This window comes from Ctenocephalides felis, unplaced genomic scaffold, assembly GCF_003426905.1.
Source record: "Ctenocephalides felis isolate EL2017-DRISC unplaced genomic scaffold, ASM342690v1 CF-g0.4_SCAFFOLD_01492, whole genome shotgun sequence".
Taxonomy (NCBI): Eukaryota; Metazoa; Arthropoda; class Insecta; order Siphonaptera; family Pulicidae; genus Ctenocephalides; species Ctenocephalides felis.
In genome coordinates, this window is record NW_020537646.1 from 9,828,357 (window position 1) to 9,854,594 (window position 26,238).

A 26,238-nucleotide genomic window follows, 5' to 3' on the forward strand; every position below is an offset into this window, starting at 1 on the left:
AATGAGCATACACCAAGATTGTTAAGAATAAATATAGTAATTTTTAAACTTGTAGTCTGTAGTAATTCTGTAAATATCATTGTCCATTTTAACAAGATCGTTAACATAAAAATATTTTACCAAAATTCTTAATAAATGTGAACTTTATATAATAATTCTCTATAACTGTATACGTTTGTGTAAACGACCTAAATTACCATTTCAGAATTAAATAGTGCCTTAAGGCAAATTCCTGAAACTTCCGTACAGTAATTAAAAATCTTGGTACGGAAACGAAAAAAATTACACAAAATGTGTATACATTTTATTAAATCTCTATAAAATATCTGATAATTTGATGTATACAAATGTCCAATAAACATTTTCGACCGCCAAATGACATTTTTAACGTATTTTTATTGAGAGTCCATAGCAGCTGGACCTGCTTTCCAAAAATTGATCAGTTCTTCATCTTGTCAATACAAGTAAAATGTTTTTGAATTATTAAAATCGGACGCTCCGTTCTTTTAAAAACTGAGTTACCGTTTTTGGCACTTTTTGTCCAGTATCTTTGGAACGGCTAGACCTGCCTTCGCCAAAAACTAATCAGCACGTCTCCTTATCAATACGAATCGAATGTTTTTGAATTATTCAAATCCGAAAATCGTTCCCGAAATCGTCGACGAAAATTTGTATCCGAACACACATACATCCATTTTTTCTAAGATATGCCAAAATCTTCAGAAACCTTAGAAACGTAAAGATATATAAAAAAATTTATTTTCGATTTTTTGCCATTACTATAACTTGCCCTACAGGAATTTAATTACAGATATTTTCTGTAGCAGGTTTGCGAGGTAGTTCATCCCGGTTCTACGATCATAACCCCATAAACCCTTATTATAAAACAAACAAAAAGTCTCGAATGGGTGGGTCGTGCCCGCGGTCCCCGTCCGGCCAGTAAGTGAAAAATGCATATCCAGCGCATCGAATGGTCGACGATTCAGGGCTCAGGCAGCTGTTGACAAGCCGAGATTTACCCACGTGCTCGAACAGGGATGCTGTCAAATGCCCAAATGCATTAAGAGAGAAAACGATATTATTATATAAACCAATGTATCAAAAAAGGACAGGGATACCGCGAAATTTGTCACATGTTACAAGTTTATCTGTATATAAATTTAAAACACCCCACAAGAATCCAATCAGTTTGCAATTAGAAACCGAAGCAACAACAGGATAACTCTGATAGTTATATGTAATAAAAATAATTATTTATATTAACATATCCTATGTTAAAATGTTTCCTATAATTCCACAAAAAACAAGTGCGCCAAATTTAAATTCGGTAGCCAGTGATCTTTTAGTTCAAGTGAATTTGAAACATATGTATCAAAAATTGGAGACTAGCAGAAAGGACATGAACGAAACTACTGCTGGAAACAATATTCCAGTTGGCACCAGATCGCCTGTTTGGCTGGTCGAAGATATGAAAAAACATTCAAAAATCAAATAAGGTAAATCAAGTGAATTTTAACATAATAAAAGATTTAAAATATTATGCATCAGATTGAAAAATTTATGGTTGTCCTAAATTGAAGAGCTACCAAGAGTTGAACTAAGTTGAATACTATGGTTCAGCCAATAAAAATATAATTGAAATTAGCGACCAATACGCAAAACTGTATGAATCAAATTTTGCAGATAATGAAAATTTTAATAAATATTTATTATTATTCCAGATGTTATGAAATTCTATGTCATAAAATAGTGGATATGAAAAAAAATAAGAATAAAATGTTGTATTCCAACAGCTTTTAACAGTAATAGTGTTGCAAGTGCAAATTTACTTTTTTACCTTTTCATACTATTATATTATACATATTTAAAAAAAAAATCATATCCAATGATGATGGCACAGTGGTCGGTCACCAAAATTTTGTTCATGGGTCATTCTTTTACAAACCGTACACCAACCATACCTTGACATTTTAGAATTGGCTGAAATTTTTGTATAGATATTATAGATAAAATTATTTGACACGTATTTCAGGATTTTGCGGGCAAAAAATATTTTTCGTTGATATTTACGATTGAAATATTGCCGATTTTCTCAATTTTTATGAACTTCCTCTGCATTATGTTAATTATCTTCAGTTGTGTTGATCAGTATTGTTTTTTTTATTATATAAATTATGAACTCAACTTTGAAGTAATTTAAAAAAAATAATGTTTTTGCAATTATTTCAACACTAATAACAATTGTTTACATTGATTTTACATACGCGCGCCCCAACTTAAATCGATTGCGTAAAAAATCATATTGTTTTTTTTTTTATCTACTACAAAATTATTTTTACAATTCGATGGGAAGGCTGTTACATCGGAAGATATTAAATGGGCAATTTAATTCAAATTTCAAATCAAATTTTTTTACTAAAATCCGTACGATTTGTAAAAGAATGACCCTCATACATCTTAACATCAAAATTATAAGATTCTTCCATTAATGAGAAAAATAATAGTGTTTAATATTGTACACATAATGCAGTTGCATAATAATATATATCATTCATTCTCTGACATATCAAATTAAATAAATTATTATAATTATTACCTTTTTCAGTATGTTTCTTCACTACATTTTCACAACGGTTATATCCAGCCCGCGGCTCCGAGTGCACACATTGTTTGGCCACAAAATTTACCAATTGCTGGTGATATACAAAGTCAAAATGTTGTATTGGATCTCCATAGAACAGTTGATCTAAATTTTGGCCTAACTGTAAGATCAGTTAAGGATATCACTTCGGGGGAAAAAATCCAAATGTGGTTTTCTGAAGAAATATCTGCTTTAATTTCAATGCCATTTCTCACACCAAAGAATATTAAAGGTAAATATTACACTGAATTTGTATAAATCACTTCACATTGTTTAAGCAAAAACTAGATTAAGCAAAAATGCTGATGAAAATATGTATGAGGGCCATGAGTATTTTTTTACATTTTTCTTTACTGATTTATCATATTAAGCTTGAAGTGTTATTTATTATCTTTCATTTTCCAGATCAAAATCGTTACTCATGTCATACCTGCAGTAAAGAATTTGAATATCCAAATCCACTAAAATTACACATAGCACTGGATTGTGAAAGGCTATCAATTGAATATATCTGGGAAAATATACACAGTGCCTTAATAAGTTTATGTAACCAAAACATTGTGCCTCTGAATTTAACATTGAAATCACCACTAAGAAATTCAGTATTGTCAAGTGAAACTGAACCACAAAATCAGGAAGCCAACCGCACCTCTGCATTTGTGCCTTACTTCAATCATACCAACTCATTTAAAACATCCCCCAGGCTACCACTATACCAAAACCAACAAATGCAATATGACCGTTTAGTATCATCCTTACCCATTAGAAATATTTCTGATATTAATTATCAGACACATGCTTCACAAATGGAAACTATAGTAAGCAATTTAGGAAAATCAAACAAAGGGCACTTATGTTTATATTGTGGTAAAGTTTATTCAAGAAAATATGGACTGAAAATCCACATTAGAACACACACAGGATTTAAACCATTAAAATGCAAATTTTGTTCAAGAGCTTTTGGAGATCCTAGTAACTTAAATAAGCATGTAAGGCTACATTTGCAAGGAGATTCCCCATATAAATGTGATCTTTGCAATAAGGTACTAGTGAGAAGAAGGGACCTGCAAAGACACCATCAGATGGTGCATAGCCAAGAATCTGAGATGTTATCTAATAATCCAATGTAGAATTAGAACTCATTTTAACACAAAATAAAACTTTAATGCACATTTGTTGGCAGGACAACAAAAACAATTAGATCAATTTAATTCGAACAAGACCATGTTAAAAAAACAGTACAAATACTCTGCATATAGTTCATGCTAATGGTACTACAAGAAAAAACAGTTGTAAATATGTCTTCATACATCATAATTTTCTGCAAAACTAATGGAACTGTGATATTAGGATAGGTAGAACAAATTATATATTTTATATTACTATGTAAATAGTGTGCTCAAATTCACTGTAAAAGAATTTGGGTATCATATGAATAGAAGTATAATACTAATTTAAGTTTGAAATAAAAATCAATTATTTTTTATAGTAATTTATTTTAATTCTCACATTAATGTGCAGATTTTGCAGCAAGTCTCTTGTCACGTTCTTCTGCAATACTGAGTTTCACTCCCTTACCGCGAGGTAATGAAACGTATGCCTTAGAGCCTTTACCAATGATGAAAACGTTATTCAATCTGAAAAATGCAATTTTGCAAAATAAGTGGGGAGAAAAATGAAATTTTGTTTATTTAATATTAAAATTAAATTTACTGTTTACTACTTGGGTAATACTGATTAAAGCATGATTGGCTTTTCAGTGACCTAAAGAAGTAATTTTTTATAGGCCTCTTTTTGACTCATTCAATTTATTAAAAATTGCTAAGCTTCGAAAGGGCCAAATTTGAATCAAAGTACCATGTAAAATAGAAAATGGTAACTTTTTTTACTAGACCAAAATGTCTAAGGCATATCTAATGGATCAGCTGGGTTTATATTTAATTTAATATTCCATATAAAAATGAAGTATAGAGTTTAAACTTACCTAGTAGCAAAAGTGTGGCCTTGGCTGTCCTTGATATGTACAATATCAAAAGATCCTGGATGTCTTTCACGGTTGACAACAGTACCGACACGCCCCAAGTTACGACCTCCGGTGATCATGCACAAGTTTCCTAAAAAAAAATTCAACATTAATATATGTATGAAAATTGAGTAATAAGTAAAATTTATAAAAAGATAAAAATGATTTTCTCATAGCTATTTGATCTTTGAGGGTAATAAACAAAAATTTGATAAATATGAATTTAAGAAGTTGAATTGTAAATTCCATGGGTAAATACTGAATTCATGTATTATTTTAACAAGCCAGTGACCATTGGAAGCAACATTATTATCTGCCTTGTTTTGACTCATTGAACAATTAAAAATGAGCAATAAGCTTCGATCAGGCAATAATTATAAATGGTTCTATAAAATGTACTAACCTGAATCAAACTTAATATAATCTGTGATCTTAGAACTGGCAATATCCACCTGAACAGTATCGTTTACTTTGATTAAAGGATCTGGGTAGCGAATGGTGCGGCCATCATGTGTTGTCAAGAATGGAATATTTTTGGGTCCCATTTGTACACGCTTTACTTTGCAGAGTTTGTACTGTAACAAAATAGGAGATGGAGTTATGAGTATAAGAATTAAACCAACAACTTAAAGCATAAAGTTTAAGATTATAATCATTGAATATAAAATTAAACTCCTCTATAGTGTTTTACAATAATTGCTTGAATCAATTATTGCTCAAAACAAGTTCTTTAAATTTAATTGAAAACATTTTAATAATATTCAATAAGTATCTAATACTTTTCAATTATAAGCAGCACAAAGTAACACAAGTCAAACATTTTTGAACTAAAATGCATATCTGCATGGAATTAAAATAAACTCTGTACCTCAAAAGGAAACCATGCGTAATGATGATACCATTACCATGGGGCAAATAGAGGCCCATTATTCTAGGACCCATCTAGTACAACTACACACTTTGTATAATCACATTCATAGATAGATCCATAACTTTTTATGCAAACATTTAAATTCAATTAATAGGACAATGTAATTGAGCATTCTACAAGTGAAAACGTGAATACAAACACTACAACGCAACAAAAAACTATCAATTTCAACTTCATAAATAGTTTGAAAGAACTTACCTTAGCTTCTTCAGCTGAAATACGATGAATGGCAAAACGTCCTTTAACATCATAGATCAAACGGAAGAATTCACCAGTTTTTTCAATTGAAACAACATCTAAAACAATGCACAAATTAGAAACCATGAATTATTGTAAGTAAGTCAAGTATGTTAAAATATATATTACTTACCCATGAATCCAGATGGGTAGTTAGGATCTGTGCGTACTTTTCCATCAACTTTGATTAAACGCTGCATAACAATCTTCGTAACCTCGGTATTGGTCAAAGCATATTTCAAACGGTTACGTAGAAAAATAACTAAAGGTAAGGACTCACGAAGTTTGTGAGGTCCAGTGGATGGCCGAGGTGCGTACACACCTCCTAATTTATCCAACATCCATGCTTTTGGTGCATGAAGACGCTTCAAGTGCTTCTTAGGTCCACGAGCCTAGAAATTTTTAGGTTAAGTTAGAAAAAACTAAATATACACACATTATAAGTCGAATTAGGGCTTCAGCAACAAAATACTATGCGTTTTAAACACTACCATTTTTGAAAATGAACAACTGTATTAATTACACAAGTACTATATATGCACAGATATCAACATTAAATTAATTTTCATCAAAATTGAAATAATCAAATACACCAAAATTCATAAACGCAATTACAAAAAATACGAAAATATTTGTAGTCCAACTAAAATGTATATATTACCATTTTTATTTAAAAGATGATTTATGATTTAATCACTAACAAAACACTGGAAAACTCACCATGTTGGAAGCTAAACGGGAAAGGAAAGAGGCGGAAGTACACTACAAATGTCACTCTAGAACGCCCAAAGGTAATAAATAGAACTAGATGGCATATATGTGCCTATGGAATAGTATTATTTCCAGGAATAGTTTTATAATCTGGCAACACTACTGTCAAAGTGTCAATATGAAAACTGATTTATAATTATAAATAAGAATATTAAATAATACAAATATTTATTATATTATCTAGTGTTAAATAAAGTCAAATGAATATACAAATAACGATAACAAATTTGTGATTGACAAATAATATGGAAACATCTAGCTCAGAAAATACACAAAAACGGTTATATTTTCTATTTGAAAAATTGCAAGAAATGGCAAGAACTTTACCTCCGTAAGATAGACTAATTTAAATTAATAAATACAATATTTCAACAAGTAAAAGCGAATAAATTCCATTTCATTAGTGTATTTTACAGTTATTATAATATTAATGACTTATTGTTTTTTATAGAAATTTTCAGATGCGGCTTCCTTATGAGTTGCTATCTAGTTTAGCAAATTGTCTTCTTAATGATATGATTTTTCAAATAGTTATAGGTTTAATGGAAATTCAACAAGTAACAGAAAAGCATTTATATCAACAACGACAGCAGGTTTTGAATCAGCATAAATGTGAGCAAAATATAAAATGGAGATATGCAATCAAATAATTGTTTTCTATAATTTATTCATGATCTTCTATATTACCTAGTGGACATCCATTCATTAATCAGGGATTCATCAAATGAGCAGTCATTTTCTATACAATTTTCCGAACTGCTAAAAAAACAAGCCAAAGAAATTAAAATTTTAGATAATAATCTTGTAGAGCAATTGGATCAGAAAGTAAGTGTTGATTTGTTTCTGTATCAACTTACAGTTATATATATAATAACAAATTTCAGGTAACAGACCAGCAAGAAACTTTAGAGAAAGCAGGTGTTCCAGGTTTCTATGTCACTAAAAATCCAACAGATATTAAATTACAAATGCATCTTATTAACTTTATTCTTAGACTTAGTCAGTGCAAATGATATATGTAAAAATTAAAACAGATAAGTTTTAACTCAATGTATTTGATAAACAAATATAAATTTGCAAAATCCAAAAAATAACATTTTGTTAACAACATTTAGATTACAATTTTACATTTATAACAATTTAATTCTAGCAAACATATTATATAAATACTTATTGTATGTGATAAGAACAGTTGAGGTCAAACTAAATGGAAGACGAATTAATAAAATGCTGTAACTTTTAAAAAAAATGCATATCAATGAAAAGTGACTATGATTAACATAAATTAGTTCCTATCACAAAATGCTAATGCAGGTCATATCAATCACAAAAGCATGTCAGCAACATGATAAATGGAAGAACTCAAAATTTCATGATATAACATCAATAATATATATAATTATTATATTATTAACTTTTATATTATTTTTATACCAGATAAATATAAAATTCTGATATCACCTTATAAAATTTATAGTCAGTCAAAATTTTTGTTAATCATCTAAAACATTTATGAATATTATTAGTCCGCTTTCATATAGAAATATTTTACAAACAATGTTTTTTAGAATGACCCATCTCATTCATTTGTCTTTGCCTTCAATCATCATCATTTCATTACTATTAACACTCATATATTTATAATAAGTCTTACTTTATAATATTATACACAAATATTATAAAAAATACCTTAACAGACAATATTGAATCGAATCAAAGTTGTTTAATCACTTGCATATCAAGATTTTATCATATGATTTATACATTTGAAATGAATATAAATTTAATTTATATAATTTTAGGGCAAATTTATAATTTTAACTTACTGTGTGATATGCTGCCAAAATCATTGCCACTACTTATTTTATTAGAGCTTATGTAACTCATTTATCACACTTTCAAATAATAACGTTCTATAATGAAAATCTTTTCAGATTAAAGCAAATTGTAAGTACATATTCATGTTTCATCATTACAACATATATCATAGATTTGAAAGCTTCAACATAAAGGTTTCAAAAAGCTAGAATATGTTTCTGATTTGCCAAATTAACACTTCTACATAAAGATATTTAATTTTTAACATCAATAAAATTCTTAAACCTGAACCTTAATATCTTTCGATAATCAGTTCTTATTTAACTTCAATACTGGATATTATTTGCTTACCTTAACAAAACGCTTTAAAAGTGAATGAGCATAATAATATGATGATCGAGTATTAAAATGATTAAGTCTGTTTGTTTGGTGAACGCTTGCTTGGTGAATCTGATCCATAATCTGAAGCTTTACTGATCTTGGACATACCTATTGTTTTCTGCATGAGTGCATAAACTGAAAGATAATAAAAAAATAATATAATACACACATATATATATATATATATATATATATATATATAAATTATGAATTCATTTTACAAATGAAAATATTTTGTAATATAAGACAATAATTACATTTGTGATAAGTTATCTTAAAAAATCAAATTTCAACAGTTTGACACTATTCTGAGCAATCGATATAGAATTCACATTCAAATGCTATTACATTACCAGCTTAATATTAGTTAACTTACATGTTCCAATAATACACATGCCCGCACTAAAATACAGCAATTCTCCACTAAGTAAAAGACTTGCTAAATAATACAACATAGGTGTCAATGTGATAATTCCCCAACATATTGTATTCAGTAACGGAGCTAAACTAGGTTTTAGTTTGAAAGGTTCCATATACCCTGTTGTTTCTGATTCTGGTAAAAATCTTCCTGTTTTCAGGAAAGAGTCTACTTGATCATCCTAAAATAAATTAATAATATTATATTCAAATAAACAACATCTTTTAATAATATTATGATTATATATCTAACAAACCTTTTCCTTAAATAAATTATGCATAAATTTTGCTGCACCGTCTTCATCTGACGGTACTGATGACATAGGTATCCTCCTAACATGCATATATGCATTTATCGTTCGTCCTAGTAGGAAATTTAATACAGTTGGTGATACCTAGATTGAATATAATTTCACATTAATATAAACATATATATTACAGAAGAATAAATTTGGAATAGATTGATTATTGGATTCGGTACCTTTTCATCTGGTTTGACTACAAGTTGAATATCATATATGGCAGGGCATTTGGCTTTAAGGGATGGTAAGCTTGCGATAAAACCTTTAGTGCGCGGTGTTAAGTGATGCTTAAGAACTGGTAGTCCATGTTCAGCAGCAAATTTCTGAGATGCAGCATGCTTTGCTAGAGTAAAACGTGTGCCTTCTGCATTTAACAATAACTGAAAATATAAAAATCTTTTAATAATATCGTATAAAATTATATAATATTGACAATAAATGTGCATTGCAACTCATATGCTTACCCACGTAGGATCAGGATAATCCATAATTTCGCTAATTTGTTTACCAATAAATTCTTTATCCTTATCATAGGACCTCTCTAAGAAGACAAACTCTGCAAACTTCCAAGACCATCCTAATGACGGAATGTATTGAATAGATCTTTTTGCATATGCCTTACAATTCTGTAATAAACATAATATAATTAAAATGATTATCGAATAAATAATAATTTTGTTCAGTCTGTCTATTAAAATTATAAAATAAACCACTTTCTAATATGAAATATATAAATACACAAACTCAGTATGAGCTGGTATGAATAAATTTGATAATTTAAATATTGACTTATAAGAATACTCACACCAAGTACACCAATTTTTTCCGTAAACATCCATCCTAATAACCAATCTGTTTCGTACGTATGATTCATAATTAAAAGACCATGTTCCTTCCCACATTGTTCATAATCTTTCTTTGATATGTGTAAGGTCAGATTAGATTTGGACCACCAGTCAGCTAAAAACACTATCTCTGAAGAAATAAAACTCTTATTAATACTAACAATAAACAATTATAATAAATGTAACATTTATATTCTTAAACACATTATTCTTGACAATTTCAGAATACCAAAAGTTTTAAAATATTTGAGCATGCTATTATAATTGCATTAAATACTAATTGTAAATTTTACTAATTTCAAGAATAATTTCTACTTTATAAAGGAATTCATTTCAAACTATTTTATTAAATCTATATTGGAATATTAAATAAATTAATAATCTGAATCTCATTAATCTAGAAAACTTTAATTTATGTATTTTTTTCTAATATCTTAATAAGAATGTGCAGTATAAATATTTATTGCTAATTGTGCATACATGGCAGTTGAACCTATAGAAACAAAATTTCATAATGCTATAAATTGAAAAACATCATGCATATTTGTGATAATGTAATAATAATAAATTTTGCTATGAAAATAAAAATGACATGTTGTGAAAACAACAAATATTTTCAAGTTGAATAGCATACAAATGAAAATATTTGTTCACATGTTAAAGACCAAATTATCATTTAATGTTTGTTCTATAGGTGCAACTGACCAGTCCAAAAACCCATCCCAAATCCCAAAGGTGATAAATAATTGTGCTGGTAGTACTTACGACTGTAAAATGTGTAGCACAAATAATAACCAAGTTTTCTGTAAAGCCTCTTGTTGAAAGGCTTGAGACATGTGTATAATATGAATTGTGCAATGTTTATGATCAGGCCTGATGTGAAGAATGAAATGGCAAAACACAAGTGCACGATGCGAGATTTTTTCAGCACGGAGAGAATCATTTTATGCTTTCAATTCTTATATGGAAAATCTGAAATTCATAATAAATAGTAAAAAATTAAATGATGCCTAAATAGCATAATAAAAATCAAATATAAAATAACTCTATTCATAGATAAACTATGATCCAAAAAAATTCAATCAAAACAGTTCTATGAGCTGTTGTGATGAAACATGTCCTTAACAACGACTGCTTTTAGGAGGCAATCTAACAGTTGGCCTATCAATTGATTGATTTACTAATATCAAAATGTATCTCAATTTTTTTTATATAAAAACATATTTTTACTATTACACAATCGCATTATTCATTTAAAGTAGTCACGTAACGAAATAACGCTGGTCACTTTATACTCATTGTTAATAATTATTATTTATTCTATTTGCTAGTCACTAAAGACAGTTATGGTAAAATGAAAAAATCTAATACCAATAATATTTTTTGTTGCTAAATAAAAAAAGTTGCCAAGATTGTAGCAATGCCAAGGAAAGAATATTTTCATTAGTAAATATTTTCAAACCTATATTTCCAATTTGAAGTGAAAACGGATATCTCTACTACCTGGTATTGGACTGTCCGAGGTGGTACAAAATCCAAAAATCTAGAGTACCTTTTAATTTGTAATTTATTTTTATTCTGTAAAATATATTTAGCACGTGACTCAAATAGCAATTTTCGTATAACTGTTCGGAATTTTAAATCATACTTTATATTTCCCAAAGATTTGAAGAAAGTATTTGTTTTAACCCAGGAGTTTTTATAAATAAATACAAAATTATTTTGATTATGTAAATATAATCGTTTAACGATGTATGAAATGCTATATAGATTAGTCTGTATAATATAGAGAACAATAACCAACATTACAAAAGAGACATCTCATATATTTAGATTAGTTAGGCATCCTTCTAAATAAAATACAGAAAAAGGACATTCTCATATATTTAGATTAGATAGGCATCCTTCTGTATAATATAGAGAAAAATAACCAACATTTGAATAGAGACATTCTCATATAATTAGATTAGTTAGGCATCCTTTTCTAGAATATAGAGAAAAATAGCCAAGATTGGAATAGAAACATTCTCATATTTAGAAAAACTAGGCATCCTTCTGTAAATTATAGAAAAAATAGCCAACATTGGAATAGAGATATTCCGAATATTATCTAAATATGATAATTTAGTTTGTTATATTCAGTAATAATTTAAATAAAAATAGTGATAGCTTTATTATTTAAATACAATATACTCATCACCCACACATTCAATAAAAGAAAAATATCAAAGATTATGTTAATTTTAATGCAGAATTTTCTTCAATTTTTCATCATATTAATTTTAGTTCAAAGGAAAATCTTCAGTTATAGACTATAAGCCGTAAGGAGTATTAATAATTTTTAATATAAATTTTTACTACAAGATTAATGAAAAGTAGTGTTAATCAGTAGCATTAAAATTTTTATAACGGTTGATAGAGTCGCAAAATCTAGCTAAACAATTAATCATCCCAACAAAAAACAACAGCTTACTCATACTTAGCTATTGTACCTTAATAATAATTACTTGAACTTTTTTTATAAACTTGAGGGTAAAATATTGTTTCAATTAAGTTCAATTTATACAGCAAAGACAGTAAAAAAAAATTGACATAGTTTAGTTTCATTAGATAAACCAAAAATGAACAAATTGTTCTAATACATTTTGAAACTGCCCCATCAATGATTGGATTAGAGTCTCACTAAATTATAATCATGGTATACAAATATAAAACACTAGTGGGGTATGGCATCGTGCCTTAAGGCAAATTGCTGGAGCTTCCCGTACCGTAATTAAAAATCTTGGTACGGAACACAAAAAAATTTACACAAAATGTGAACACATTATTAAAATCTTTATAAAATATCTGATAATTTGATGTACATATATCCAATAAATATTTTTGACCGGGAAATGACATTTTTTAACTTATTTTTATGGAAAGTCCATAACCGCTGGACCTGCCTTCCCAAATCAGTTCCTCATCTTGTCAATACAAGTAAAATGTTTTTTGAATGATTAAAATCAGACGCTCCGTTCTCTTAAAAACTGAGTTACCGTTTTTGGCACTCTTTGTCCCGTATCTTCGGGACAGCTAGACCTGCCTTTGCCAAAAGCTAATCAGCACGTCTCCTTATCAATACGAATCGAATGTTTTTTGAATTATGCAAATTGGATGATCGGTGTTCCCGAAATCGTCGACGAAAATTTGTATCCGCACACACACATTCACACATACACACACGCATACATCTCTTTTTTCTAAGACATACCAAAATATACAGAAACCTTTGAAACGTAAAGATATATAAAAATTTTCATTTTCGATTTTTTTGCGATTACTATAACTTACTCTACGGGAAGTTAATAATTTTGTATAAATTTAGAATTTGGAGTTAATATTTATCATATTATTAAAATTCTGATTAGCAAAATTAATGTTTCAACCATGTTTCACCATACATATAGCTAGACTAGAAAGTTGGGTGATTAAGGGCAACATAATTACTCCTGATTAAATTTCAAATTATATTATATAGTAAAAGTTTACTTACAGTTTTCACTTCAATCACTTATGACTACTAATAGAAATTACTTGTTATTACACAAACTACGCTTATTAGTTAATAAAATAGATATTACAAGTTTACCGATATGATTTATTTCACGTGTGCGAATAATACACAGTTCAAGTACGTACTCCAAGCGGAACTAATGTAGTTGTGTTCCTCATATGAGAATTAACAAACTTTGCGACACACATATACAATTGATCAAAACTATATTATATTAAACATCCGACTCACCGTTAAATATTTAGAAATTCATACAAAGTTATTATAACATATCGTCAGCGAATTCAAAGTGCATCTGTTCAATCTGTTGCTACATTGAAAATATACAGAAGTATCGGATAATATCGTTAATTATCAGTAAATGATATACATTCAATTAACTATTTTTAGATAACCGTGAATTCGATTTTTTATCATTTGGATTATAGAGGTAGAGTACAAAATACATCAGAGCGTGCTTGGTACCGGCTAGGGAATGGAATTGTATGATAATTGTTCATATTTAGCCAATGGTATAAGGAACTAGTGGTGTATGGCATCGTGCCTTAAGGCAAATTGCTGGAACTTCCCGTACCGTAACGAAATGTTCGAGAAATATTAAATGTTTTCAAATACATTGTTATAAATACTGTAACATTGTCTAATATTTATAAGAATTATATAAATTATAATTCTTATAAATTTATAATTATTATAAATAAAATAAATTGAATTACAAAGTTAAAATTATTTATTTGAAGTATATAAGTGAGCTTTAAAACTTTAGCCAGAATTAAAATTAAAATCTGAATTATTTTCGATATGATTTTTTTTTTTTTTAATTTTTTTTTTCCAAAAGCAGTTGTACACAAGCAGAAAGTTTTTTATCAGTTCAAATCGGATGCTTAGTTCTCTCAAAAACTGCCATTTTTTACACATTTAGCTCCGTATCTTCGAAATGGCTGGGCCTGCCTTTGCCAAAAACTAATCACCTCTTCTACCAATCATTACAAATTGAATGTTATTTCGATCATTCAAATCGGATACTCCGTTCTCTCAAAAACTCGATTTCTATTTTCTGCACTCTTTGCTCCGTATCTCCGTAACGACTGGACCTGCCTTTGCCAAAAACTAGTCACCTCTTCTCCCAATCATTACAAATTGAATTCTATTTCGATCATTCAAATCGGATACTCCGTTCTCTCAAAAACTCGATTTCTATTTTCTGCGCACTTTGCTCCGTATCTCCGTATCTGCTGGACTTGCCTTTGCCAAAAACTAATCACCTCTTCTCCCAATCATTACAAATTGAATGTTCTTTCGATCGTTCAAATCGGATACTCCATTCTCTCAAAAACTTGATTTCTATTTTCTGCATTCTATGCTCATTATCTCCGTAACTGCTGGACTTGCCTTTGCCAAAATCTAATCAGCACATCTCCCAATCAATAGTAATCGAATGTTTTTTGAACCATTCAAACCGATGGGTTGATCCGTGCGCCCGAAAACGTGGACGAAAAATTGCGATCAATTTTTTCTGAGGTATGCCAAATGATCAGAAACCTCTGAAACGTGAAGATATGCAAAAAATTCATTCTCGATTTTCAGCCCATTACTACTACGGGAAGTTAATTAAATGAGAGAAATACTTCATTTCAGAATAGATTCAGAGAAATACTTAATTTCAGAATAGATTTTGCTCTTGAAGATCTAAATAAAACAATGATAATCTATTAGAACCATAGTTCTATAGAACCGTTCAATTGTGAATAATAAAAATTATGAAATCTAGACATATTAAACTAGAATAATATAATTAAAAGTACATTGTATTATAGAATAGTGCGAGATTTATCAAAAAAAAATTAAGCAAGTATAGTACTTTATAGTACACGTTTGCTTCAATTTACAAAAAAGTAAATATTGATTAAGTTAATACAATAGAGCATTTGCCATGACTCAAGTTCAAAGATTTATGAGTAAGTTCGCAAATAGCATAAGAAAAAAATACAAAATTTTCCATAATTTTTGTTATGATAATATAATTTAATTATATACATATATATATATATATATATATATATATATATATATATATGTATTTTAATTTACTAAATAATAGCTAGTACAAAAGACAAATAATTTATTTCAGATCAAACTTCATTTTCGTTGCAAGGAAGATCGAATTTTACTTTAATTTAATAAACAATTGTTAATTTTGAAAGATATGACTATATATTTATGCATTTATATTATGCATATAAATATATTATACTATTGTATTATGCATTTCTCAAAGCTTTTTATTAGAGCATGACTCAAAGTTCCCACACAAGATGGAATTTTATTTTGATTTGATAAATAATTGCTAGTAATTTATTTATTGCATATTTCATATTATAAATAAAAGACAAATGCTGGTCACGTTATGCACATTTGAAGATCACCCTTTGACCAATCGATTAAATTCCAAAATTATTATTTATGATTGTTAATCTTTTAAATCAGCAGCGATGATTGTGACCAAATTTATTTATAAATTTTATACTTTGAATCAAAAGATTAAGACTGATAATCAAAAAATGATTTGCCAATTTAATCTAGGGTGATGAATTATAAACCGATAAACATGACAATTAGAATTGCTGTTTGGCAAATAAATAAAAATCAAAATGAAATATTACTCCAAATTTCTCCAAAATTATAAGGCATTCATCATATCACTGATAATGCTAATCAATGAAAAATGCATTTCAGATACTTTTTATTTAATATATTAAATTTGCAAAGTATGCTTTTATACTCGTTAATATGCACCAATTCGTCGAATCTCATAAAGCATGTGAATTTTAAAATAAAATCGTTGCAGCAAATATAGGGCATACATTATGAAGAGAAATTATTGTCATGTATTAAAACATTCCAATTAAATATACAGTTAAAATCGTATATTTATATTTCAACTCATAAAAACTATGCTCAATTCAATGAGCATTATATTAAAAATTTGGGAATGGTTTTTAATTTTGCTGAAGAAGCTCTCTAAAACTATTGGTATTTCTCCAAATTTCTCAATATTTATATTACAAACAGCTTTATAATTGTTCATAATTAATTAAAATTTACATTTCAGAGTACTGCAGTAGCAAGATAGAATTACAAATAATTTCGCAGATAAGCATAATAATCTGTTGAAATTTTACAAGACTAATAGATGTTGACTGCATTAATCTCTCAGTTTACAAAACATCTCACAATGAAGCTGTTGTATAGTGCAAATATATTTTTCTTGGTGCTCGTTATAACAAAAGGTTCTATTTGTGTATATTTAAAATTAAAATTATAATTAACAATAAAATATTTGATGCTTTGAAATTCAATTTAATTAAACCAGCAGTGCATTAAATTCATATAATTGATTAATATTACTTCAAACAAAAAACAAAGTGAAATTACGATAATATATTTGCATTCAACAATATTTGTGAACCGAAAATATTAAATGAATTAAAAAAATATATTTATTAAAACGGGGATTTTCGTTTGGTTGCTCCAAGGTTGTGATAAGAGTTACGAGATTCGTGATTCTGTTATTTTGCAAATGTAGTGCTAAATAAGCCAGTTATCAGAATTTAGCATATAGAATATTTAGTTTATAAGTTTCAGTTATATACATTTTTTTAGACAAAATTATGGTAAGAAGCTCCATGTCAAATTCAGGTTTCAAGAGACACTATTTAAAAATATCACAATCATGAATAGATTATTTTAAGACAGTAAGCATTGAGATTTATTAAGAAAATATATCAGCAATGCTTATTTCAATATCGGTAAATTGCTGCTAATTTTATCATTTATATTATATTGTAACTACAACAAATATTCTAAAACAATATTACCATTACATAAAATTGACGTAATTTTCTTTAACAAAAGGTATTTTTCTCTAGTTATCGAAGATTGCACTTTATTCGAATCTAATCACGTATAAATTAGAGATAATATAAACCTTGAAATTTTTATATTTATTGACATAACATGATATTGTAAGATAAATTACAAAATGAATTTCCCATAGAGGGCACTTGGCAATGAGAGTTAGTTACTGATACGAGTGTTATCGCATAATTATATAAAAAAATATTTTTTCCAGCAAAACTAACAAAGAATACAGTATAGTAAAGTAATACCACATAATCAATTTCAATTTTAATTAAAAAATTATAAAAAAAAGACAATATAAAAAAACTGAGAACAGTTAAACGTATCTGGTACTGGTCGTGGTCGATCTCTACCAAAAACTATCAGCAGGTTTTCTAACAAATTTCTTCCAAATGGGTTATCAAAATTTATAAAAACGTTGATAAAGCATTTTTCACATAATTAAATTAAACAATGCAAAGTCTTATCGAGCTTCATCAAATAATTTTAAAATTTTTGAGATCATCATAGACGTTTGAGAAAATGTCGACAAAAGGTGAATAAACTGGTTCACATGCACACTCACATACTTTTTTACAGATCTTAGAAGATTCAGTATGACTTGAAACGTCAAAAAGACAAAATAATAAAGCGGATTTTGTGGCAAAAACCATAAAGCTCTCCCTTGGAAAGCTAATAAAATAAAAACGTACTAAGTACTTATAGCACATATTCAAAACATAGAAATAAAACAAATATTTCCAGAATATTTGCTTTAAAATATTTATTTATTTAAAATTAGGAATGCCAAGAAATAATATTAGTATTATGAAACTACTACAACACTGAATTTATATCCATATTTGCTTTATCATATGTCATTACTAATAATTACTATTAATTATAAATTTAATTAAATTGCAAATACTTAAGGTTAATTAGTAGCAAATATTATATGTTATCAAGTCATATCATTCTTGTACATAAAATGTTTCATTTTCCATTAGGATGTCCTACAATAATTTCCCGTGCCGAATGGGGCGCCCGCAGCCCACGTGGTGAATTGGCACTACTTGCACAATCACCAGTGCCTTACGTGATAATTCATCATGCAGACACACCATCCTGCACCACTAAAGAAGATTGCTCAAGACGGGTTAGATCTATACAGAGTTACCATCAGGATAGTAAAGGTTGGCAGGACATAGGCTACAACTTCCTGTGGGCGAAGACGGCAACGTCTACGAAGGACGAGGATGGACTAAGCAAGGAGCCCATACGAAGTCGTACAATTCGAAATCCATAGGGATATGCTTTTTGGGAACGTTTAGTTGTGAGTGTAAAAAAAAATATTTCATAGATTATTGTGTTTATGTCGACAAATTTATGTATTAACCAATTCCGTATATACTTTGCGGCATTAAAAATTTAGACAATTACAAAGCCTTCTTGTGGATCACCCAAACTCACTTGCCACAGAACTACGCCACAGACTATCAGGGCAAGTTTAAAAAAGAAATTCATGTTACAATATCGAAAATTTTAAGTTTCATTGTGAACCCTGGTATATTACAGATGACACTCTACATAAATACTTAAAAATGAAAACTATTAATTAAATAATAAAAGAAAGGAGCAAAAAATACCACAAAAGTTTATCAGATCACCCAAACAGATATTTAAAAGAATTAAGTGAGGAATCTCCTATTCGAAGATTGAAAAAAAGTGGCCATACGATCTTAAATAAAATGCCAAAAAAAAAGAGATATATCATAGGAGATAATCTCTCTAAATGCATTTACACTCAGCATATTGTCCTAAAAAATTATATTATTTTAATCGGCAATAAATCTATGCAAAAAAAAAAAGTTACAATGACATAAGTCAATTTTCAAAACCTCTGACACAGTCGAACAATTTTCTATTTCTAAACCCATTTTTTTAATTTTACAGTGGTTGTTGTCAATTTCAAGTAGGGTGAAAAAATTACGTTATATACAAAGCTGTATGATATGCCAATATAATGTAATTATTGAGAAACCATAAAAATTTAACTATGCAATTTAAGGAACAAATATTATCAAACCAAAGGTATTATTTTGCCATTATCTGTTTTTGCATTTTACGATTCAATTGTTTTAGTTATTATTAGGCTTAAATTGCTGAAAATTAAATATCATAAAATATTTAGATAAAGATTAGATTAGATCTAATTATTGCAGTAAATATGAATACATTATGTTTTTTCGATAAAGAATGGTTTGAAAATATTCAAATCCTGCAATAAAAAATTGCTATCCTATCATTGTATACTAATCAATGGGTCAAATAACAAAGTCATAGTTAATTGACATTATATTTAAATTCAAAGCATTCGATATAGAGGTATAAAGGCCGATAGAGCAACTGACTAATAAAAAATTAAATTCATATAAATGTAATAAAAAACAATTTATTCCCAATCATAGTAAAAGAAACAAAATTGGGCCCATAACCTTCTCTATTTTGCATTTCCAAAGATTTTAAATAGTATTTAGTTTGAATCTACCAGAATGTTAACAAATATTCTGGTTCAACTCCTCATAACTTGGGCTGGAATAATAAAGAAAAAGCAAAAATTAATATAGAAAACAACAGTTTTATACTGAAAATGTTTAAAATACATGTGTATACCACAATCTGGAAAGTGTTGTTTATCTATATAAACGAGCACGTCTAAATTGACATATATTCAATAATGGTACAAAACTATTCAAAACCCACGTGTTATCAATTTGCAAAACCGCAAACCTAACCATTAAATCCAATTTGATATCAAAGCAACCACAAAAATACAATATGCCATCCTTTAAAGCAACCACAAAAATACAATATGCCATCCTTTATCGTATATCTAATTTTGAAATCTGTTTTTCTAGCTAAATTCCATCCTTTATCATATAATATCTAATTTTACAATCTATTTCTAGCTAAATTGCCCAATTCAGCAGCTTTGAATGTTGCTAAGGAATTAATAGAGTGTGGTATCGAAATGAATAAAATTCGATCAGGAAACGGATATAAATTATTAGGACACCGACAAGCTGCAGCCACTGATTGTCCTGGACAATCATTATACGATGAGATCAAAACTTGGCCTCGGTACGAGCCTAACCCTTAAATATAAGACATATTTCAGAAAAAATTGATAAAAGATTATGTGATTTTGAAATTTAATAAACCATTTATAATATAAAGATTTTATCTGTATTTTTATATACTACTGAAATATTTATATGAATGCAATTAAAAGTTTATATAAGATAGCCTCCAGTTCAGTTGGTACTTGAATCTTGCTCATCATGGTGGTAGCCAAAACAAAAAAAGATATGGTAAAAAAGTAAATTTCTCATTTGCTATGATATTAACCAAACGTTTAAAAAAATTACTGCAAATAAATTTAATGCACATGTCAAACAAATCTATAGATACCTTAGATTCTAAGACTTAGAACTTAACCTTATGTTGATCAATAGTTGCAATAAAAAAGCAACTCGATAAAAAAGATTACAGATTTAGTAGAGCGGAAAAATGTTACATTTAAAGTGTAAGTTTGATTATGTTGAATGATTTATATTTAATCGTAAACAAGAAATGAAATTGCATATTAAGCAAAATGCAAATAACGGTTTGCAAAGCAATGCTGAAAATGCGTGTTAATAGGTCACGTGTAGCCATGGCATAAATTTTATCCATAAAAGTACTTTTTGCAATTGCATTATGGTGTAATAATTATATATATGTATTCACACTTCAACATTAAAAAAATAATGCAGGTTGGATCAAACAATTGTTGTTGCTATTTATAGGATATGGTCAATAATAAAACAATATGTCTGATACAATTTCTGTTATGCATATTAATTCACTTACTACAATCGTAATTAGAATATGTATTAGAATGCAAAATAGGTACTCATAAAATTATTTTGTTTTTAAAAATACAAAGAACCATCGCGAATAAATAAATTGTATTTTCAGAATATACAAAGTCAAAACATGATAAAAATAGCAGAAAGTCTCAATGTCATATATGCTCCTTCAATTTTATGAATAAATAATTTTATTCATAAACGTATGTAAAATCATCTTGACAATAACAATAATAAGTACCGCATCTTCATCATTAGTGGATTCCAAAGTTGAAGATCATGTAATTTTGATCATATTTATGAAAACTTGATTTTATCTCAGTTATTGGAAAAAATGATATATATATATATATATATATATATATATATATATATAATTAAATAGAGCTGCAATTAAATCATTGCTCAATAATTCTAATTGCATTGTGAAAGTACCTAAACTTCTTAGTCATTTAAAACTCCAAAGTTCATAGTACAGCTAAAGTAAAAAAGAGAGATTTAAACCGCGACTAACAACAAAAAGCCATTCATGCTAACGAAGTATAAGAAATTAATTATTTTTCATATAAAAAGCATTACAAAGTACGTTCCGAAGCCATATACCACTATTCCATATAGTTTTATAGCTTGTAAAAGTGAAACAATGTTTATATGAATTAATTTTCGAGATTGTTTAAGAAAGTTCAAGAATGAAGTTGTATTTTAAATTTTAACGAGACTTTGAGAAATAATATTCTGAATCCTAAATTTTAATAATAAAAGCCAGTGTACTTTCAAAACGAGATATTCAAAGTGCAATCCAGTAAAATTTTCACTGTGAAAACATGATGTCTTTTAGTAACAGAAAGTATATAGCCCAAAAATTTGGTTAATGGTAAACTCTGGAAGATTAAAAGTGTAATCAGTCGAATAAAATTACTATCTAAAGAAATTAACGATTTTAATTTAAGATTTTAAATTATTTTTTCAATTTTAATTACTCTATAAATAGATTCCAGCATTTTCACTTTCAACATTAGCAAAATTTATTAGATTAAACAAAAAATATTTTTCATTCTTTCATAAAATAAACAATTTGAAAATTCTTAATGACTTTAATTCTAAATATTCTGGATTATATTAAACTAAACGTTTTTTTATATAAAATAAACAAATTGAAAAATTTATGGTTTTAACTCATGTTGTTAATTCATAATTATTCTGTCATATATACCTTTAATAAAAGTTTTTATAATTTTTCCAGCTATAGTTAGAGAGTATACTCTGAACAAAGTTTTTGAATGCACTCGATTATGTTAGAGTAAATATATTTTTCAATCTTTTAAAAAATAAATATTTGAAATAAGTAATGATTTTAACACATATGTGTTAAAAGCTTATGCTTTTAATTCAGAATTAATATGTTGATAATAAATATCTCTACTAAAGATTGTTCATTTTAACAAAAATTCTAAATACTGTGGATTATATTAAGGTGAATATATTTTCATTTCTTGATTTGGTGTTTAAAATTCGAAAATAATATATTAATAATAAATAACTCTAATAACAAATTGAAACAGTTTATTATACAGAAAGTTCTAAATAATCTCAATTATATTGAACTTGATATACTTTTCTTTCTTTCATAAAACAAACAACTTATAAATATTTAATGGATTTGTTTTAACTCATGTTTTCAATTCATAATTAATCTATTAATAATAGATAACTCTAATAATAGTTTAAAAAATTCATGCCTTTGACCCATATTCTAAATTCAAAATAAATGATTTAATAATAAATGACTCTAATGGCAGTTTTTAATATTTATACTTTAGTAAAAGTTCTAATTGTAAGACTAAATGTATCTTTATTTAATTTATAAAAAAATCAATGAGAAAAATAATGATTTCAGCTTAAAAAAATAATGCTAATGACGCTTTAATGCTTTTTTTTAAGTTTTTAATGCTTTTGTAGCTAATTTTAACAAATAATCTAAATATTTTCGATTATATTAAAGTAAATGTATTTTTTATTTATTTATGGTATTATAAATTTGGGGGAAATTAATGAAAATGTTTAATGGTAATGGTAACTTTGTAATGTTTTCAGAAGATATCCTGCATAATTTCCATTATATTGAATAAAATATGTTTTTTTAAATTTAGATAAAATAAACAATTTCGAGAAAACCAATCATCAAAACTTATGTTTTCAATTGATAATCAATCTGTGAATAATAAACGACTTTAATAAGAGTTTAATATGTTTAATTTTAGCTCTATTCTCAATTATAGTAAATTAAATAATTTGGAAAAAACAACAATTTTAACTCATGATTTCAATGAATAAATAACCCTAACAAAACTAATTTTAACAAAAATTCTAAACGTCTTCGATTATATTAAAGTAAATGTATTTTTTATTTATTTATGGTATAATAAATTGGGGGAAAATTGATGGAAATTTTTAATGGTAATGGTAACTTTGTAATGTTTTCAGCAAAAATTCTGCATAATCTCCATTATATTAAATAAAATATAATTTTTTAAATTTAGATAAAATAAACAATTTCGAGAAAATCAATCATCAAAACTTAAGTTTTCAATTGATAATCAGTCTCGACTTTAATAAGAGTTTAATATGTTTAATTTTAGCTCTATTCTCAATTATAGTAAATTTAATAATTTGGAAAAACGAATAGTTTTAACTCATGTTTTCAAATAATAAATAACCCTAATAATAGTTATTAATGCTAACTAACTTTAACAAAAAAAATCTAAAAATTCAGAATTATATTAACCTAAATGTGTTTATAGTTCTTTTTATGAAATAAATAATTTACGCTATATTGTATCACTGAAAAATTTAACATTGTCTTACAATATTATGTAAAACATTATAAAAAAAATAATTTATATGTTTTCAATTGATAATAATCTGTACGACTTCAATAAGAGTTTTATATGCTTAATTTTAGCTCTATTCTCAATTATAGTAAATTAAATAATTTGGAAAAACCAACAGTTTTAACTCATGTTTTTAATTAATAAATAACCCTAACAATAGTTTATAATGCTAATTAACTTTAGCAAAAGAAATCTAAAAATTCAGAATTACATTAACCTAAATGTATTTATCGTTCTTTTTATGAAATAAATCATTTACGCTCTATTATATCACTGAAAAAATTTAACATTGTCTTAAAATATGCATAATATTATAAAAAAAAATAATGTACCTTATGAAAAATCCTTAATTGTATAATAACAAACAACCACTTGAATGTAACTCCACTAATATCATTTATGACTATATACCGGCCGGAAAGAACGTTAACATAACACTGTCTATAGGTTTATTCGAACTGAATGAGAATATTCGAATATCTCAGCCACATTATTTATTATAAAAATAAGAAAGAAAATCGTCGGTGCGTTGCCATCGTCGCGACTCGTACTTTGCACCTTCGCACCACTCGGACTGAAAATTTTCGCTCTATCGAGGATAAACATATGTACGTGGATTTGTAATGCAATTGATTCGAAGCGTAGAACATCGTTTAATTAGATAAGAATGTTGCTTCTCCATTGTTCAATTATTATTGAATTTGTATATGTATATTGTATATTTATTTATGTATGTGTAGGTGTAATAAAATAAAATCACGCGTCGATGATGATGGTTCCACCTTTGTGCTCTGATAGAGAGGGGAACGCAGTGTGTTAGGAATACAAATACTGTATTCATCAAAGAAACTTATAGTACTGTGTATTTCTTTGTTATATATTTAAAACAATACTTTCTTGTTTTTATTTATAGTTAATGTAAGATATTAAACTTAAAACAAATGCGTTTTATCCTGTTTTAGTGTCTTCCGCATTCAACAGATGGTGTTCTGTGTTCAAATTCATCGCTCGTTTTAAAGTACTGATTCTCAAATTATAATACATGTACTTCTCTTTTCAAAGAACTCATTTTTCAGGAATTGTTGATCTTTTCCCTTTTTTCATATATAGTTCAGTCATTTGGTAGTTTTACTATAAGAATTTTTCGGAAGTTTTTAAAATTGGTGATTTTATGGATTTTGATGTGATCTTTACGAATTACGATTTAAAATGTTCAATCACCAGCAAAAATAAAAATGAAAAACAAAAGTAAACATTTTATTTTATTCCTAGGCCAGACCTAAAGGAAAAAGCTTAATTCAACATTGAAATTACATATTTATTTATTAGAGAGAATGCGTTCAAGTGCAAAGAGCGGCCAAATACTGAGAGGAGAAATGGCGGCGCGAGCAGCAAAAAATTTGCGGCGCACGTATGCTAAAACTATTGTTGTCACAGAAAAACGTTATTGAATAAATTATAGAAAATTTTGTCTAGTGAATAATTTATAGAAAATTTTGTATATATTTTATTGTAATTGAGTCAGAAAGGAGATATCGTTGAAAAACTGACTTTTGATGCAATTTTTCCAATATGGCGTCGGCAGCGGCAAAAATTCGAGCTCCCAAAGTTGAG

General features: G+C 27.6%; 4 protein-coding genes, 1 non-coding gene and 1 pseudogene across 9 annotated transcripts in view; 3 read left to right on the forward strand and 3 right to left on the reverse strand.

Moving 5' to 3' along the window:
* Positions 1–1,279: 1,279 nt before the first annotated feature.
* On the forward strand, positions 1,280–3,771 carry LOC113370800 (zinc finger protein 177-like). The gene is made up of 3 exons (XM_026611487.1): positions 1,280–1,450; positions 2,606–2,873; positions 3,047–3,771. Exons 1-3 carry the CDS (start codon positions 1,280–1,282, stop codon positions 3,769–3,771), a joined length of 1,164 nt encoding a protein of 387 aa, XP_026467272.1.
* A 349-nt stretch (positions 3,772–4,120) lies between these two features.
* LOC113371684 (40S ribosomal protein S4) lies at positions 4,121–6,628 on the reverse strand. The gene is made up of 6 exons (XM_026612331.1): positions 6,553–6,628; positions 5,966–6,224; positions 5,794–5,891; positions 5,068–5,239; positions 4,626–4,755; positions 4,121–4,278 (listed from the first exon to the last, which is right to left on the reverse strand). The coding sequence occupies exons 1-6, from the start codon at positions 6,553–6,555 to the stop codon at positions 4,152–4,154; spliced, it is 789 nt and encodes a 262-aa protein (XP_026468116.1). The 5' UTR covers positions 6,556–6,628; the 3' UTR covers positions 4,121–4,151.
* On the reverse strand, positions 4,352–4,484 carry LOC113371731. The gene has a single exon (XR_003366670.1). It is a non-coding gene; the product is annotated as a small nucleolar RNA SNORA16B/SNORA16A family (small nucleolar RNA).
* Positions 6,629–6,792: 164 nt separating the features above from the next.
* LOC113370688 (gonadal protein gdl-like) lies at positions 6,793–7,629 on the forward strand. 2 transcript variants are annotated; one of them, XM_026611381.1, is made up of 4 exons: positions 6,793–6,934; positions 7,055–7,215; positions 7,295–7,428; positions 7,488–7,629. In XM_026611381.1, exons 1-4 carry the CDS (start codon positions 6,849–6,851, stop codon positions 7,614–7,616), a joined length of 510 nt encoding a protein of 169 aa, XP_026467166.1. In that variant the 5' UTR covers positions 6,793–6,848; the 3' UTR covers positions 7,617–7,629. The 2 variants fall into 2 exon arrangements, with proteins under 2 accessions (XP_026467166.1, XP_026467167.1); XM_026611382.1 differs by having other exon boundaries at positions 6,859–6,978.
* Positions 7,630–8,693: 1,064 nt separating this feature from the next.
* The window catches only part of LOC113370595 (1-acyl-sn-glycerol-3-phosphate acyltransferase gamma-like), a 32,331-nt gene continuing 14,786 nt past the window's right edge, over positions 8,694–26,238 (reverse strand). For 2 of the 4 annotated variants that reach the window (XM_026611288.1, XM_026611286.1), the window contains exons 2-8: positions 11,132–11,338; positions 10,327–10,496; positions 9,986–10,147; positions 9,701–9,901; positions 9,477–9,614; positions 9,179–9,401; positions 8,694–8,937 (exon numbers count right to left, since the gene is read on the reverse strand). In XM_026611288.1, coding sequence (XP_026467073.1) covers positions 8,834–8,937; positions 9,179–9,401; positions 9,477–9,614; positions 9,701–9,901; positions 9,986–10,147; positions 10,327–10,496; positions 11,132–11,309 — 1,176 coding nt within the window. In that variant the 5' untranslated portion in view covers positions 11,310–11,338 and the 3' untranslated portion in view covers positions 8,694–8,833. Of the gene's footprint in view, positions 8,938–9,178; positions 9,402–9,476; positions 9,615–9,700; positions 9,902–9,985; positions 10,148–10,326; positions 10,497–11,131; positions 11,339–14,153; positions 14,217–24,956; positions 25,170–26,238 lie in introns of those variants that run through there. The other 2 variants (XM_026611285.1, XM_026611287.1) reach the window with 2 other exon arrangements.
* Positions 17,151–21,058, forward strand: LOC113370598 (annotated as a pseudogene).

Coding starts and splice junctions, on each gene's coding strand:
- LOC113370688 (XM_026611381.1), top strand. CDS start 6,849: ATGGAAACATCTAGCTCAGAAAATACACAAAAACGGTTATATTTTCTA. Junction 7,216..7,294: donor GGTTTTGAATCAGCATAAAT/GTGAGCAAAATA, acceptor TATATTACCTAG/TGGACATCCATTCATTAATC. Junction 7,429..7,487: donor TAGAGCAATTGGATCAGAAA/GTAAGTGTTGAT, acceptor AACAAATTTCAG/GTAACAGACCAGCAAGAAAC.
- LOC113371684 (XM_026612331.1), bottom strand. Junction 5,892..5,965: donor CTACCCATCTGGATTCATGG/GTAAGTAATATA, acceptor GCATTGTTTTAG/ATGTTGTTTCAATTGAAAAA. Junction 4,279..4,625: donor GGCCACACTTTTGCTACTAG/GTAAGTTTAAAC, acceptor TGCATTTTTCAG/ATTGAATAACGTTTTCATCA.
- LOC113370800 (XM_026611487.1), top strand. CDS start 1,280: ATGTTTCCTATAATTCCACAAAAAACAAGTGCGCCAAATTTAAATTCG. Junction 1,451..2,605: donor CAGTTGGCACCAGATCGCCT/GTTTGGCTGGTC, acceptor TACCTTTTTCAG/TATGTTTCTTCACTACATTT. Junction 2,874..3,046: donor CACACCAAAGAATATTAAAG/GTAAATATTACA, acceptor TTCATTTTCCAG/ATCAAAATCGTTACTCATGT.